General features: G+C 40.1%; 1 protein-coding gene across 1 annotated transcript in view; it reads left to right on the plus strand.

Annotated features, from left to right (window-relative positions):
• MTMR10 (myotubularin related protein 10) overlaps positions 1–14336 on the plus strand; it is a 45350-nt gene that overhangs the window by 5982 nt on the left and 25032 nt on the right. Inside the window, exons 3-5 of the mRNA XM_072950665.1 lie at positions 6452–6588; positions 8153–8225; positions 8720–8862. Coding sequence (XP_072806766.1) covers positions 6452–6588; positions 8153–8225; positions 8720–8862 — 353 coding nt within the window. The remainder of the gene's footprint in view (positions 1–6451; positions 6589–8152; positions 8226–8719; positions 8863–14336) is intronic.

The following is a 14336-nucleotide window of genomic DNA, read 5'->3' on the forward strand; positions in this document are numbered from 1 at the left end:
ACTGTGTCTAACAGGAAGGGGTCGTTCCGCAGGTAGAGCAGTGGAAAGCTGGAAAAGACGGGGTCCTGCCCGTAGTCTCAGTTCATGGGCCAGCGCATCAGTAGAGGGGAGCAGAGGTCGTGCAGGCCCCCAATTTGAGGGAGCGGTTGGGAACGGGAGGGGCCTTGCCCTCTGCATCCCGGTGCCAGCAGCACTTCCGGTGTGGGGTTGGCGATGAGATGAGATCAATCGTGAATGCGCTGATTGTCAAGAGTCTTCGGTAATCAGATCAGAAAAGCCTGCAACCTTGGGCCATCTGGAAAATGAAAGTAGCCATTGTTGGATAGATGTCTTGTTTATCTGCTTTTTTGTTTTTTTTAAACATATTCACTGTTTGGACCATTTATGTATGGTTGTTTTCTGCCTCACAGTCTTATTTCCTCAGTTGGATTGTGAATCCCTTATAGCAAAGACTGTTTCTGTCAGGTGCTTTGTGTTTCATTTTGTTTTTTAATACCTTTTTTGTAGATAAGCTTTAGAGGTAATTGTAGACTGATTTTTGTAGCATTTTCATCCTTAGATACCTTGCTTTTGAAAGACGGAAGGGCTTGTGACACATCCTTGGAACAGTGAACAGTGTAGCCAACTGCAGTGTCTAGCGTTGGGTCTGTACCTCACCTGGACCACCTCAGGCCACCTCCTTACTCCTAACTCTCAGTCCGTCTGTATCTTGCAGCTCGTGCTCAGAAATGCTTCATGAACCTCCAGAAGTAAAATCCAGCTTACACAGGGTAAACTCCAAACTCTGTAGCCTCTGTGATTTGCTAATGCTCACCTTGCTGGCCTCTGCGCTGTTTCCCAGTGTTGATACTTGCTTCAGTCAGACTGGTTCCTTGCTCTCTCCAGATACTGTATTCCTTATTTAGGCCTCGGTTATTATTGTCACATACATATTCTTTCTGTCTTAACCCTCACCTGCCTTAGAGATTTTTCTTCTCATCTCTTCCTGAGGTCTGCACTGCTAACCTTCCTCCAGCCCCCATCCTGGGAGGCACTTACTGGACATGGTACTTGATTACACGCCTTTTTTGTATCGTGTGTGACCCTGTAAGGACCAGTGATGGCATCAGATGTTTTATGCTTGTCTTCTACGTAATTTCAACTTCTCTCAATAATTTTTAGGCCACTTTAATTCGTGAATTTATCTCCTGCTCAGGTGACAATTGGACTGTCCTGGTTTTAGTGTTGGAATACCCTGAAACCGGGACTCCTCAGTCCCAGGCAACCTGGGACAGTCACTCACTGTATGTAAAGCCACGAATTGAATTATGCTTTTGGCCTGTGCGTACTCCTAGGTAAATTAGCTCCTGTATAGAGTGAGGCTTTGTCTTAAACTATTTTTCAAGCTAAAATTTGTGGGGAAATTATTTTAATTCATCACATGTGTATTGACTTTCTTAATGAGTAAGGTGTTACGAAAGACAGTGTGACATGATTGTTGGTTCTTGGGGAGTTAAAAACTTGCCTGGCTCTACCACTCAGAGACTTACTTACTAATTTTAATTTTATGTCTTTTCTTATTTATCTTTACAGATGGAAGGGTCTTGAGAAAACAAACTTAGGTAATTTCCTAATTCCTCCCCTGGTTATAATGAAAAGTCTTGGCCCATCATCTTCTCATTTAATTTTTTCTGTGGTGATTTTGCTTACCCTGCACTGAAGTTGATGTCCCGCTTTTTCTTTGGTGCGGCTCCCCGGTAGCTTCCTACCAGTGGTGTGCTGGAAAGAGCTTGGTGCTGACAGCCTTCCCTCAATGGCTGGGCTTGTCCCACCGCTGGGCCACCAGAGGTGAGCGGGGCTGGCCTCTCTAGCCCTCCGGCACAGCGCAGCTCCCGCCTCAACAGTCTCTGGGAAGACTTCGTGGTCCTCGGGGGTTTTGAAGCTTTTGTTTTAAGTTTCCTTCTCAAGGTCGCTAATTTTAAATGTAGCAAGAGTAGTCTCAGTGTTCTGTTTCTGTATCTGTCCTCTCTGAGAAGAGGCCTCTTTGTTTGCCTTGTTTCTTTCCTGTCCTGTCCGTTGGCTGGTTTTCTGGCCCGCAGAACTGCCCTACATGGTGGCAGCTTAGGGCAGATCCCACCCCACATTCCTCCTTTTTCACAAAGTACGAGCAGAAAATTGCTACATGAGCAGAGAGCTGTGCAGCAGGATCCACGTTAAAGACTGGTTCCATGTGAACAGAACTGAATGTTACCAAATAAAACTCATGCCAGGTTAACCTGATGCTTATTTAATGACATGTCTCATACTAATCAGTCCCAGGCACAGCGTCTTCCCGGAAGTGCCCTCCTTCTCTTTTCCTCTTTCCCTCCATCCCGCCCTACTTCTGTTCCTGCTCTCCCGAGGGCTCCTGTCTAGTCTCCACTCTAAAATCTGTGTGACAGTCTTCCTTGAAAGACCATAGCCCAGCGGGTCCCTATTTGACTTTTGCTGTTGTTTCATATTCCTTGTCCATTTTCTTATATAGTAGTTTTTATTTTTAAATAAACTTGGATTTATGAAAGAGCACAGATAGTTAACACATCCTCTTCACCCAGCTTCCCCTAATGTTAGTATCTGGTAACCTTGATGCATTTAGCTAGACTAAGAAATTAACAGTACCATTAACTAAGCTGCAGGTTTTATTCACGTCTCCCCAGTGTTTCCGCTCATGGCCATTATCTGTTTTAGGGTCCCAGCCAGGGCACCTCCATACCATGTCTCCTTAGTCTCTTCCCCTGTGACACGACTCCAGCTTTGCTGATGGACCCGGCATCCTTTTGTCCTCCCTCCCTCCCCCTCTTTCACTCCCCTCCTTCCCCTGCCTTTTTTTTTTCTTTCTTTCTCTCTTTCTTTACTTTCTGGCATTCTGGAAGTGTCAGAAGCCCCAGACTCATCATGTTTTTCCCCTACCCCACCCCTGGAATCACACATTTCTCCAGGGAGTCCTGGTTCCTTTTATTGAAGAATGGTTTGTAGAGACCAAGATCCGAGCACTGAATGTGCTTTGTTCCTGGAGAGTCACTGCATTCAGGTCTTCTCAGGAGATGGTGGAAAGTACGCACGTGTGTACTAACCCTTGTGCATGCACACATATGTCTCCCTTTGTTTCTTTCTCTCCACCTTTGTGTATATGCCTGAGTTCATCTCAGATCCTGATCTAGCCCCACAGAGTTCATTCACAGGTTTGTGCTTCATTTTGCTTTTTTAAGATGGAGAACGGGGGCCAGAGGAGTTAGACCTGGATTTCCAGCTTCACCTTCTACTAGGGGCTGCTGCCCATCAGTGAGAAAGGAGTCTCTTGACTTGACTGTCACAGATGTGTTCCAGGGGAAGGTTGTGGTTCCTCAGCTCTGCTGAGTGGGCCTCCCGAGCTCTCTGAGAGCACCATTCATCGTAGATTAAAAGTACTCATCCTCTGACAGGAAGTGCTGCCGACATGCTTTTTCCAAGCCCTGGTTCACAGTCCGAAGAGTTGTCACTTAGGTAACCATCTCTAGCACAGAGGTTAGCAAACTTTTTCTGTGAACTACCCGGACAATAACTGTTTCAGACTTTGCCCGCCATCAGGTCTCTTGTTGCAGGTACTTAGCTCAGCCTTTGTCCCGTGGAAGTGGTCACAGACAGGACATGAGTGAATGGGCTTGGCTACGTTTCAGTAAATTTTTATTTACAAACACCAGGGGCTGCATCTGGCTTGGCCAACCCTGGGACCCATTAAATGTGTTCTCCTCCTTTTATGTTTGTCTCATTCTCGGTGTACTTGTGGACTTGATCCGTTACATTTGTGTCTTGGGGAAGAGAGTTGGGTTGGTGGAGAAGTGCTGGCTCTGAGTGCGTGCATCCTAAATCCTCCTGGCTGATAGCACTGGTGTGGCTGCGATGTCCTGTCCCAAAAGCCCTCCATCTTTCTTTCCATGATTACCCCTGCTCCCTTTCTCAGGAACCTCAAATCCTTTGGTATGGCTTTTTTTTTTTAAGTAAACTTTTTTTGAGTATAATACACAGAAGAAATATGTATGAATCATAAGTGCTAGCTGGGTGCATTTCTGTAGCATTGTTTTGAGAGTCTTTGGATGAATCGGCTAGTTAAGGACAGGAGCACAGCATGAAGTGATGTAGGTTTACTTAGTGAGACAGTAGTTTTGGTATAAAGAAGTCAGTGTTGCAAGAGTGTGTCCTCAAACTACCTGAAGTGGGAATGATTCATTTAGTTAGTCCTGTTCCCCCATCCCACTTCAAGTTAAGGGCCCTCTTAAAACTGGTAGCTAGGATTTTCTGATGGGGAGAAGAGGGTTGAGTATTCGGTAGCCTGCTTCTGATATGGCAGTTGGTAAACATTGTGTCCAGAGAGTTACAGAAGATTTAAATTTTATGTATTTGAATTATTTGATGAGTTTCGATGTATATTTTTGTCATTTAAAATATTTTATTGTTATAATCCAGTTAAGCCTAGTACTTTGAGTCTTTAATTCAGTTTTGTTACCTGCTGCATCTCAATAAAGTTTATTTAATTCTAGGTAAGTATAGAGAAACAAGTATTAGATTTGAAATCAGAACACTTACTTGTAAGTTCCAAATGTACTTTTCACTGTATTTAAGACCTTAGGAAAGTGACCGAACCTTTTTGGGTCCAAGTCCCTTACCTGCCTTTCTTAGCTTATGGGTTTTTGTTGAAATAATCAGCTAGGAAAACATTGACACACTCTCCCTGGTAGCCTTTACAGCTCTCTGTGCATGTGGTGGGCAAGCAGGAGCGACTCTGTGACATTTTTCTGACTTCACATAAGTTTACCACCTGGCACTGACCTTCTGACTCTCCTGGCTGTTTGGCCACATTAAATGACTGGTTTCTGTCTGTCTGGTCCAGCTTCTGCTCAGCTGGCAGTGGTGGTCTGGCGAACCAGGAGCAGTGAAGTGATTGCGACCCTCAGGTGGTGAGCACTCATGTAGTAGCAGGCACCTGCCACATGCTGAGCGTCACTAGAAAGTCAGCTGAGGAGAAATCTGTCCATCTTCCACGCTCATGGAGTGTGTGAGATGGGCACGGATTTAAGATGTTACATAGTGTACATAAGTGCAGCTGTGATAAATGCCAGGAATTACAGGTAAATGATACTGTGATTGAGGGAGTTCATTTCTGGGCACAGAGGGTTTGTTTTGTTTTGTTTTGTTTTGTTTTGTTTTGTTTTAAGGCATTCCTGAGAAAGTGATTAGGCCAAGGGAGAAGGAAGGAATATTCCAGGCAATGGCGCAACATGTGCAGAGACCCCATGAGTGGAAGCAGTTGGGCCCCTGAGAGGGGTTAAAAGGCCCCTGTGGCTGGAGAATGAGGGTGGGAGCACAGTGGTGGAGGTGCCAGGCCTGGTGGCCACATGAAGGACGCTTGTCTTCAGAGGGGAAAGAGACTCCGTTGCTTTGAGCCGAGAATTTGAATTTCATCCCCAAGTAGGTGTTTGGTTAGGATTCTTAAGACTAGTCTTGTGCATTTGTAAGAACTTTGAATAAAAGTTATTTTTGCAATTCAAATTTATCATAACGTTTTAGTTAAGAGAGGGGATTATATTGAGACTCTAGTTCCATCTACAGATTGGTGGGTGTTGGGGGCTTGTCAGCAAACAGGTTCTGTCCGTCACTGTGGAAGGTTCCTGTACTGAGAGAAATAGGTAGGGTAGATCAGAACGCTGACTTTTCTACCATTGCCCCTGGAGACTGATTGCTTACAAATGTCCCTGGGTCTGGTTGCATTTTAGTACTTGAAGTTAAGGATTAATGATGACTGAGCTTTAAATCAGTTATAGAAAATTATTCTTTTTAAAGAACATGGTAACTTTTGTTTTGGTTTCTTATATTTATTTCTTTAATCTTTCCTTTTAACTCTAAAACTATTTTAAAGTTTTATTGCCAACTAAGTTATAATTTGAGTACAGAGGGAAATTCAATTTGGCTTTATGGAATCTATTTTTAAATAAATAAATTTCATTAGTAATTGTGAGATTAACCCTGAACTGTTTCTCATCCCTTACAAAAGGAATCGAAGACATTGGTTTGGGAAATCAAGTCTCATGTTAATAAAATACAAACAGTCCGTCAAGTAGAAACTCGACGATGGTGTTTATTTCTTCTCTGGATTTCCTTTCGGTAAATACATAACAAGAGGCAGCAGAGCATAGTAGTAAGGCGTACAGGCCCCTGTTCAGCCCCTCTGGTTGAACCATCTCATCTTCAAGCTTCGTGCTTCTGTTTCTGTATCTCACAAACGAGCGAGTGCCTCACTGGGGCTGTTACTCTTGTGAGGACAAAGGCGCTCCTGGACCTGGGGGCCTTCAGTGTTTATTCTTATCACCATGAAACCTTCCTTCTAGGTCACACAGTGACTGTTGGCCTTTTGTGGTGTGGTTGTAGCTCACACAGTGATATGTTTCTTTTTGTAAAGGAGAAATCGTCGTAAATGAAGTCAATTTTGTGAGAAAATGCATTGCCTCGGACACAAGTCAGTACGATTTGTGGGGGAAACTGATATGCAGTAACTTCAAAATTTCCTTTATTACAGATGACCCAATGCCACTGCAGGTATGTTTTATATGTATGCTGCTTAATTGAATCAAGGCTCTTGACTTTAATCAGTATATATTATTCCATAAAGCATAGATACGGAAACATTACAATAAAATTATTAATCAGTGATTAATATAAAGTTGGAATGTGTTATAGTAAAATTCAAAATGAAGCTCAAGGAGAATGATGAGACTTGAGCACAATTAGTGAGATAGTTTTAAGTCACCTTGCTTTGTTTATCCTCTGTGATCTTTGCTTATATATCCTTTTCAATAAGACTTCTTATTTCCTTTCTTCTAAATCTTTTAACCTACTCATCAAAAAAAAGATACCCTTTGTACTAGTCATAAAGAGAAGTACTTAATTATATAGCAAATAATCTCATAAATGCTGCACATTTTACATTTTATAGTATTTTTAACTAGTATTTTTCAAAAAAGTCAAATTCTCATTTCAAATTTCTAGTACAGTTAGAATGAAGAAAAATATTGATAAAGGTTTTCTTTAATAACTCTTGCTATCTTATATTCTTACTGGAAAACAACAGATCCATATAACTTTGGTTTTTTAAAAGTTCAATCATTCGTTTCACTAACTTAAAAATCCTGGACTTTCCCTCAACTTATTTTTCATTTCAATTTGTAAAGTGTTACACACTTTTACCCCCTAGACCTTTATTTATGGTGGTAATTGTTTTCTAATTAAGTATTTGGATATTAATTCTAAACTTTTGCTTCAAGTGTCTAATTGTGGATACGTGTATTTCAGTCCAGTGCCATCTCCTGTAGTTGTATTTAGACTAAATTTAAGGCATTTGCAGATACCTGGTATGTAGTGACACCAGCTTATTCGACTGTGGACTCGGGGTTTTCCTTTTGTTTTTAGCTTCATTTTGATCTTTGGCCCCAGATTTCACTGTAAATGAGACACATACACCTGGAATAGCTTAAGTCCAATACCACTAGTAGGAAAAATTAACCAGTGCCCTACCAACAGAAGGCTGATAGCATCAACTGTGTTGTCCTTAGTGTGAAAATGTGTATAAAAAATGGATTTAAAAAATAAGCTGTAGTTTGCCTCAAGATTTTTATTTCTAGTAGACTTTCTGCTCTAAAGAGTTATTTTCTGCTCTAAAATCTCCAGTGTAAAAATTGAGCCATGATTTTACCCATTAAAATCTGATGACTTAGGAGCCCCATTTTCTTTATTATTTTAATGACAGTTTAACCAGAACTAGAAATGCAAATGTTTGCCTATGAAGTGATTGGCAGTATATTACACATCTAGTATGTTATAACGATACTGCAGTGTGTAATTTGGCCTAATTTTGTTTTTTAGAGTGTAGGGTGAAAGGTGGAGAGAATGTGAACACAGCGTGTGTCTGTCTTCCTCCTTACTGTACTGCTGAAGTCTGCTTGATCATCCTGCATCCTTAGAGTTGTCAGAGCTGCACAGGCAAAAAGCTTTTTGTTCTTTTTAGAGATAACAGTCGCACTTTCTCATCACACTTAAAAGTAAGGCTCGTATTACATGAAGTTCTTGGGAAAAGAATTAACATGAACATGCTTTTTTGTTTCAGAAATTCCATTACAAAAACCTTCTTCTAGGTGAACATGATGTCCCTTTAACATGTATTGAGCAGATAGTCACGGGTATGTATTATTCCTTACTCAGTCCATAAAAGCTGGTTCTATTCTGGAATTATTGCTTGAAGAGTCATACCTCAAATACTTGGGTTGGAATTTTATTTCTGGTTTTTTCCCTTTTTTTTTTAAATTCCAGGAAAAGTAATGAAAATGAAATTAATAAATTATTTTTAAATGGGGATATAGAATGTATGGGTTTTTATATTTTCTAGTATTTGTCTTTTTAGTTAAAATTTTAATCACTAAATGTAGAGGTGGTGGTATTGTGCAACTAAATGTAGAGGTGGTGGTATTGTGCAAAAAAAATCTTTAATATTGTCAAAAACAAAGTTAAAACTGACCCCCAAAAGTTCTAGGAATTACATACAAATGTGAAACATTCCAGAGAAGTGGTACTTAGGTGGTGGATGACCTTCCAGTTGTTTTCAGTAAGAATTTGTTAAAGTTTACTAAGAGGAGAGTGAGTAAGCAGAAAGAAATTTTTATTTTTTCTTTTTCAGTGAATGACCACAAGAGGAAGCAGAAAGTCCTAGGCCCAAACCAGAAACTGAAATTTAATCCAACAGAATTGATTATTTACTGTAAAGATTTCAGAATTGTCAGATTTCGCTTCGATGAATCAGGTCCCGAAAGTGCCAAAAAGGTAATCCTGTTAAGTTTTATCAGATTCTGGATTTTACACTGTGTTTGCCAGTTGCAGCTCTATATGGAAGTTCTCATTTCTCACTTGCTCAGTTTTTAATTTTTTTGGGTTTTTTAGGGGAAGTTATTTGATATCTCCTTACGTAAAGTCAAAGCCGGGAATGTTAATAGAACTATTTCCTTGGACTAGTTTATGGCTGCTTTAAGTATTCTACATAATTTTTTTATCAGCTCCTAAAATATGAAAAACTATCATGGATGTCTTTTACATTAAGACCATTACTGGCTTTTTTTCCCCCCCTGGGTTAAAAAGATTGAAAAGGTGGTGATATACTGTAATTGAGGTTTGGTAAGACTTTTAATTCTGTACCTCAGAATTTTATCAACAAACTAAAGGCTAGACTTAGGTTACATAAGGGCTACGTAATTGTAGGGACCTAATAATTATTAGCACTTTAAAGAAATTTTCATGAATTAATAATTTGATATTCCACAAGGGCAGCTAAAAGCTAAGGACTTTTTAATTGGCTTGTTTTCCCTCTGCCTTCCGGGGAACATTTATTGCAAACTCATGGAGTAAGATTCAAAGGCAGAAATTCCTACTTCTTGGTTTCCACATTTTGGTGTTAGCAGAGGAGTGAAGCTGACGGTCCTAATGCCCCTTGAGCCAGTCTCTGGTGCAGCAGATGCAGAGAATAAGAACAGAATTTCCAGGGGAAGCCTGCTCTCCTATACGGGGCACAGGGAGGCAGTGAGGGAGCTTTTGTACCACCAAAAGTGGTGCCTTTGTGTTCCATGGTCAGGAGACTTACTATAGTGAATGTTCTGTTGATAACAAACGAAGCTGTCAGAAAGATCTTAAGGCAGCTGTCTTCATATACTTTGGTGAGGAAGCGATAGATTTATTTTTAGAACTAGAGTCAACAGTTTCTTCACAGAAGGGCAAACATGAGATGAATATCTAAAAATGCCTGACCATTGCAACTAGGTTACATAGCAGAGTGATGGTGGGATCCACAGCTGAAAGTTGTCAAGTAGAGTACGTGACCATCTGTCTGCATGCTGTGGTGTGGAGAATTCAGCTGGAAGACTTTGATGGCCCATTTCAGCTGTTCAGTTCTGCAGTTTGTGATTTTGGCATTTTACTAATTTAAGATGCCTATTCTTATATAGAAAGACTTAAGAAATTAATTAGGTAGCAGACTGTATGTAAAACAGTTGAGCCAGGTTACTTTTTTTGAACTTAAATATGGTTGTAATTTAATCAAAGCATCAGGACTCTGCTTATGAAACGGTTTACTTTAGAATGGGTAGCATCTCAAGAATAGAGGACACCATAGATCTGATGAGACTGAGTTCGGACAGGATATTTTTTAAGTAAGAAATTGATACAGTGGCCCAGTTTGGTTCTTTCAGAAAATTTACATCTCTCCTATTCTCTACTATATCTTAGTGATTGGAAATCATGATTATTTGGCTCATTCTGGTGCCATCTAGAATACTCGTTGGTCACTTTTGATGTGTGAGGCAATGTGCTAAGTTTAGTTGAGGAGATAAACATGAACAAATGAAAATTAAATAGCAGTACAAAGTAGCAACATAAAAGATGAGTTTCCAAATGAGTGAAAGAGGTAAAAAGTGCTCTGGAAATTCAGAATATCCTTATGTGTTGTTGCTGTTAAGTGTTACAGTGGGCCTTATTGAGCTGTCTACACAAGACACGCTAGGCTGGTCCAGTTTCTTATGTTCTTTCCCAAGACCAAGTTTGTGGCAAAAATCCTTTTCCTACTGTCTTAAAATATAAAAAGCAGTTACCTCAGACCGAAAAGAAACACTCTTTTTGTTTTTGTACAGTCATAAGGGGGGCAATACAGGCATTAAGAATATAAAACAAGACATTACGCTGTACACCAGAAATTGACACAGTGTAACTGACTATACTTCAATTAAAGAAAAAAAGAATATAAATGGAGATATTTTACTCTGATTGACATGTTTTCAAACACAGAGGGTTAAGTCATGTATGGCTGCCAAAGCTTCATGGCTTCATGAGTTAAATGATGTTCTAGCATACTCTTTTATTTTGAGTGAAAGTTTTCATCTAAAGTTAGGTAACAGTTGGGAAGTTGCAGCTTGATTTTACCTCCCAGAAATTTTGAATGCTATGTTTTCTCTGGAAATGCTTTGATTTTTATAAATAGATTTAAAATGACCAGGTCCATGTTCCGAGTTCTCTGGTGGGTAAACCATAGATTATTTTTGGAAATACTGAATGCAGTTATATTCCTGTTTGAATTGTGAAATCTTGACATGCTAAATTGGTTCACATTTTGTTAAATACTGCTGCAAAGCCTTCTGGTAGTCTACCTGGTATCTCCTAAATAGTATTATGACGGAATCAGATGACTCTGCTGCTGGATTCCTTAGCATTCATCCTCATTATCCTTGGGCTGTCATGAGTAAAGAAGGATATTTGGGGAAAGTCTGCTTAAAGAAAAAAGGAATTTGGATATCTAGAGTTGGACATCTAGCCTCAAAGCAACTTTGAGCCACCATTTCCTTTTGAAGAACTTTTGCTTGAAACTGAGGGGCAAAAAATTGTTTGTGATTTATCACTTATAAAAAGACATATGTATATATGAATGTTATATATATATATAAAAAGATGGTAAGTAAAATATATGCCATTTGTCTCCACTTTATTCTCAAATTATTTGGTTGTGAACCACTTGCTCAGGCGTACTTTCTAAAAGTGAAAATTCAACTCATCTATTTAAAGAACAAGCTGGCCTTTTCTGAATTGTCATTTTTGCCTTGAATCCACGACTTACTCCATGGTGGCTTTCAGACCACAGAAATATAGGAAACCAGTTCTGTTTGCCCGAGTGCTCGAACTGAACGTGGTTTGAGCTTCTCCAGTGCTGCCCCCAAGCTGGTCTGCGAGAAGGAACCAGCAGCTGTGGGTACTTGTGGCTTCTGTCCAGACGAGAGTGTCAGCCATGGTCCAAAAATCACTTCAAAAGTAGATTACTTTTTTTTCCTCCAATAAAGTATTTACCATAATTTAATGTCTTTGATACCAAGAGTTTCTTCATTTCCTGTGACAGCCAGGGCAAATGAAGTATTTCAGAGGCAGTTTTTAAAGATGTAGAGTTCTTCTGAAATATTTCAGTGCTTAGGGAATACATTACAAAATTAGAATAATTTTACATAAAAATGAGACCTACTTTTTTAAGTCTCTTAAACGGTTAGTGATGGAACCTAGGATTGTGGGCATAGGCGTTTTAAATAGTGTGTATGAAAAAGCTCAAGGAAGAGAACTCCTGGCTTTCTTTTTGTTCTCAAAGTGTCTTACAGTGACAGCATGAATGTAACCCAGATGACACAAGTTGTGCGTGCCTTTGTCTGGGTCCCCAAAGATACCCCTTGCTCAAGGTACTTGATAAGTCATACGAGCTTGTAGTTACACTGCTGAACAACAACTTTAGTTCAGGCTGTGTCCTCTTCCCCCCAAACCAACCATCGTGCAAGTGATTAAAGTGAGTTTGTTTCACAATATTTTTATAGTCTTCTTTAAATTTGGATGTTCTTAGATAAGCTCATTTATTTCCTAACCTTTATAAATGTGATGTTGTGCTATTTTTAAAGGCTTTTTAGAAACGGGCAATGTTGGCTTTTGCCCAACAGGTAGACTTTGTTTTTGCTTTGTGGCCATAAAAAACATACTCCATCAACAATGATCTGTGGATTGCTTTTGTATAAGCAAGGCCCATGACTGCTTTCTAAATGTCACAGAGAAAGTGGTATCTAGTATTATTGGCTTGGAGCATTTTCCTGAGTATATTAGGAACTAATTTTGCTAACTAGTATTTTTAGTGCAGCTGCTATTAGGCACAAAGCATCTCCAGAAAGCTACCGAAGAGATGGCAGAAATGCAGAGGTCTTCGGGACTTTACTCAGGTCTGCGCAGAGAGGTCTTTCCTGGTCTCCTTCTCCAAGTTATTAACCGACTCTCTTCTTCCCTCACCGTAACACTTCATATCCTCTTTCTTGCTGGATTTGTGTTTTCTCCTGTAGCACTTACAATTCTCTAATTTACTATAGTTTTTCTTGTTTATCTTGTTTAGTGTCTGTCTTCCTTGGTAGAATGTAAGCTTGATGAGAACAGGGATGTATGTCCATTTTGTTCACTCCTGCAGCCCAGGGCTTAGGACACGGTGGAGGCTTAGTAAGTATCTGTTGAGTAAATGAGACATGTGGTGTCTACCCTTGGGGAATTGAAGTTAATGGTGGAAGAAAAACAGAGAACCCCTGTGTCCTCCTTTTTGTCCACAGTCACAACTATTGTGTGAACACCTGGAAAGTACAGCTGTAAAAGCACAGGTAACTAAAGGGAGACTTTACATTGGAGCTGCTGTCATTCAGAGAGAACAGAAAGATTTCTGCAGTCAGTACCATGAAGCTGGCTCCTCAGTCTAGGAAGGCTTGTGAAGAGATGAGCATTGAACAGAGATGACAGTTTCAGAGAGAACGTGGTTGGCTGGGCAGTGGAGAAGGGTTTCTTTTCCCAAGCAGAGTGTGGCCGAGGTGGCCAGGACTAAGTCAGACAGAAGGTGCGCCAACATGTGTTCTCTTACTAGAGACTCCTGAGGGATTGTGGGAAGGAAAAGGATGTCTGGTAGAGGAGAGCCGGTCTGGGGAAGAGTCAGGAATAAGATTTCATTTATTATGCAAGTATCTGGGCACCATAGCAGATTACCCGGAGAACAAAGTTGGTCAAATGTCATCTCCAGAGAAGAATTCTTAAGCATGGATTTCTTTTCTTTTCTTCCTTTTTTTTTTTTTTTTTAGAATGTAGGGAAGCCCACAGAGATGTCATCAGGCGAGTATGGCTTAAGGACGTGGCTGTGTAATGCAGAAAAATGGGTCTAAAGTGAAAGAAGATCTTGAGAAAAGGGCAACAGAGCTTATAAACTAAATGTGAGGCCCAGAGGAGTAGGAAGTGATGAGGACTCTTTCAGGTGTAGATTTCAGTGGTGGAAGAAGTGCTTTAGAGAAGACTGTTGAACAGACGGGCCGGGAAGGGAGATCACTGTCTCCTAAGTTTCCTGAGTGGGGCTCTCATAGAATGCTCTCCTGCAGGCATTAAGATGAGCAAGATGTTACGTGACTTTCAAGGAGCTTTTGTTGTCTTTAGTCAAAACTAAAACTAATGATAACTCTGTTCTCTTAGTTGTATGCTTTAATTTGGTAAGACAGGAAACATTTATTCTATAGAAGACTTTTAAATTTTATTTTAAACAACCAACTGACATCTATGTACCGGTTAATAGAATTGCCATCAACCCCCCACCCCTGCCCAGACACCACTAAATTGACTTGAACTAACAACTAAACTTTTCTTGCTTGCTCACTGTCAGAAATGTATCATGCTGGCTTAATGCTTTTTATTCTAAATATTTAATCTTTTAAAGT

Source organism: Vicugna pacos, chromosome 27, assembly GCF_048564905.1.
Source record: "Vicugna pacos chromosome 27, VicPac4, whole genome shotgun sequence".
NCBI classification, from domain to species: Eukaryota; Metazoa; Chordata; class Mammalia; order Artiodactyla; family Camelidae; genus Vicugna; species Vicugna pacos.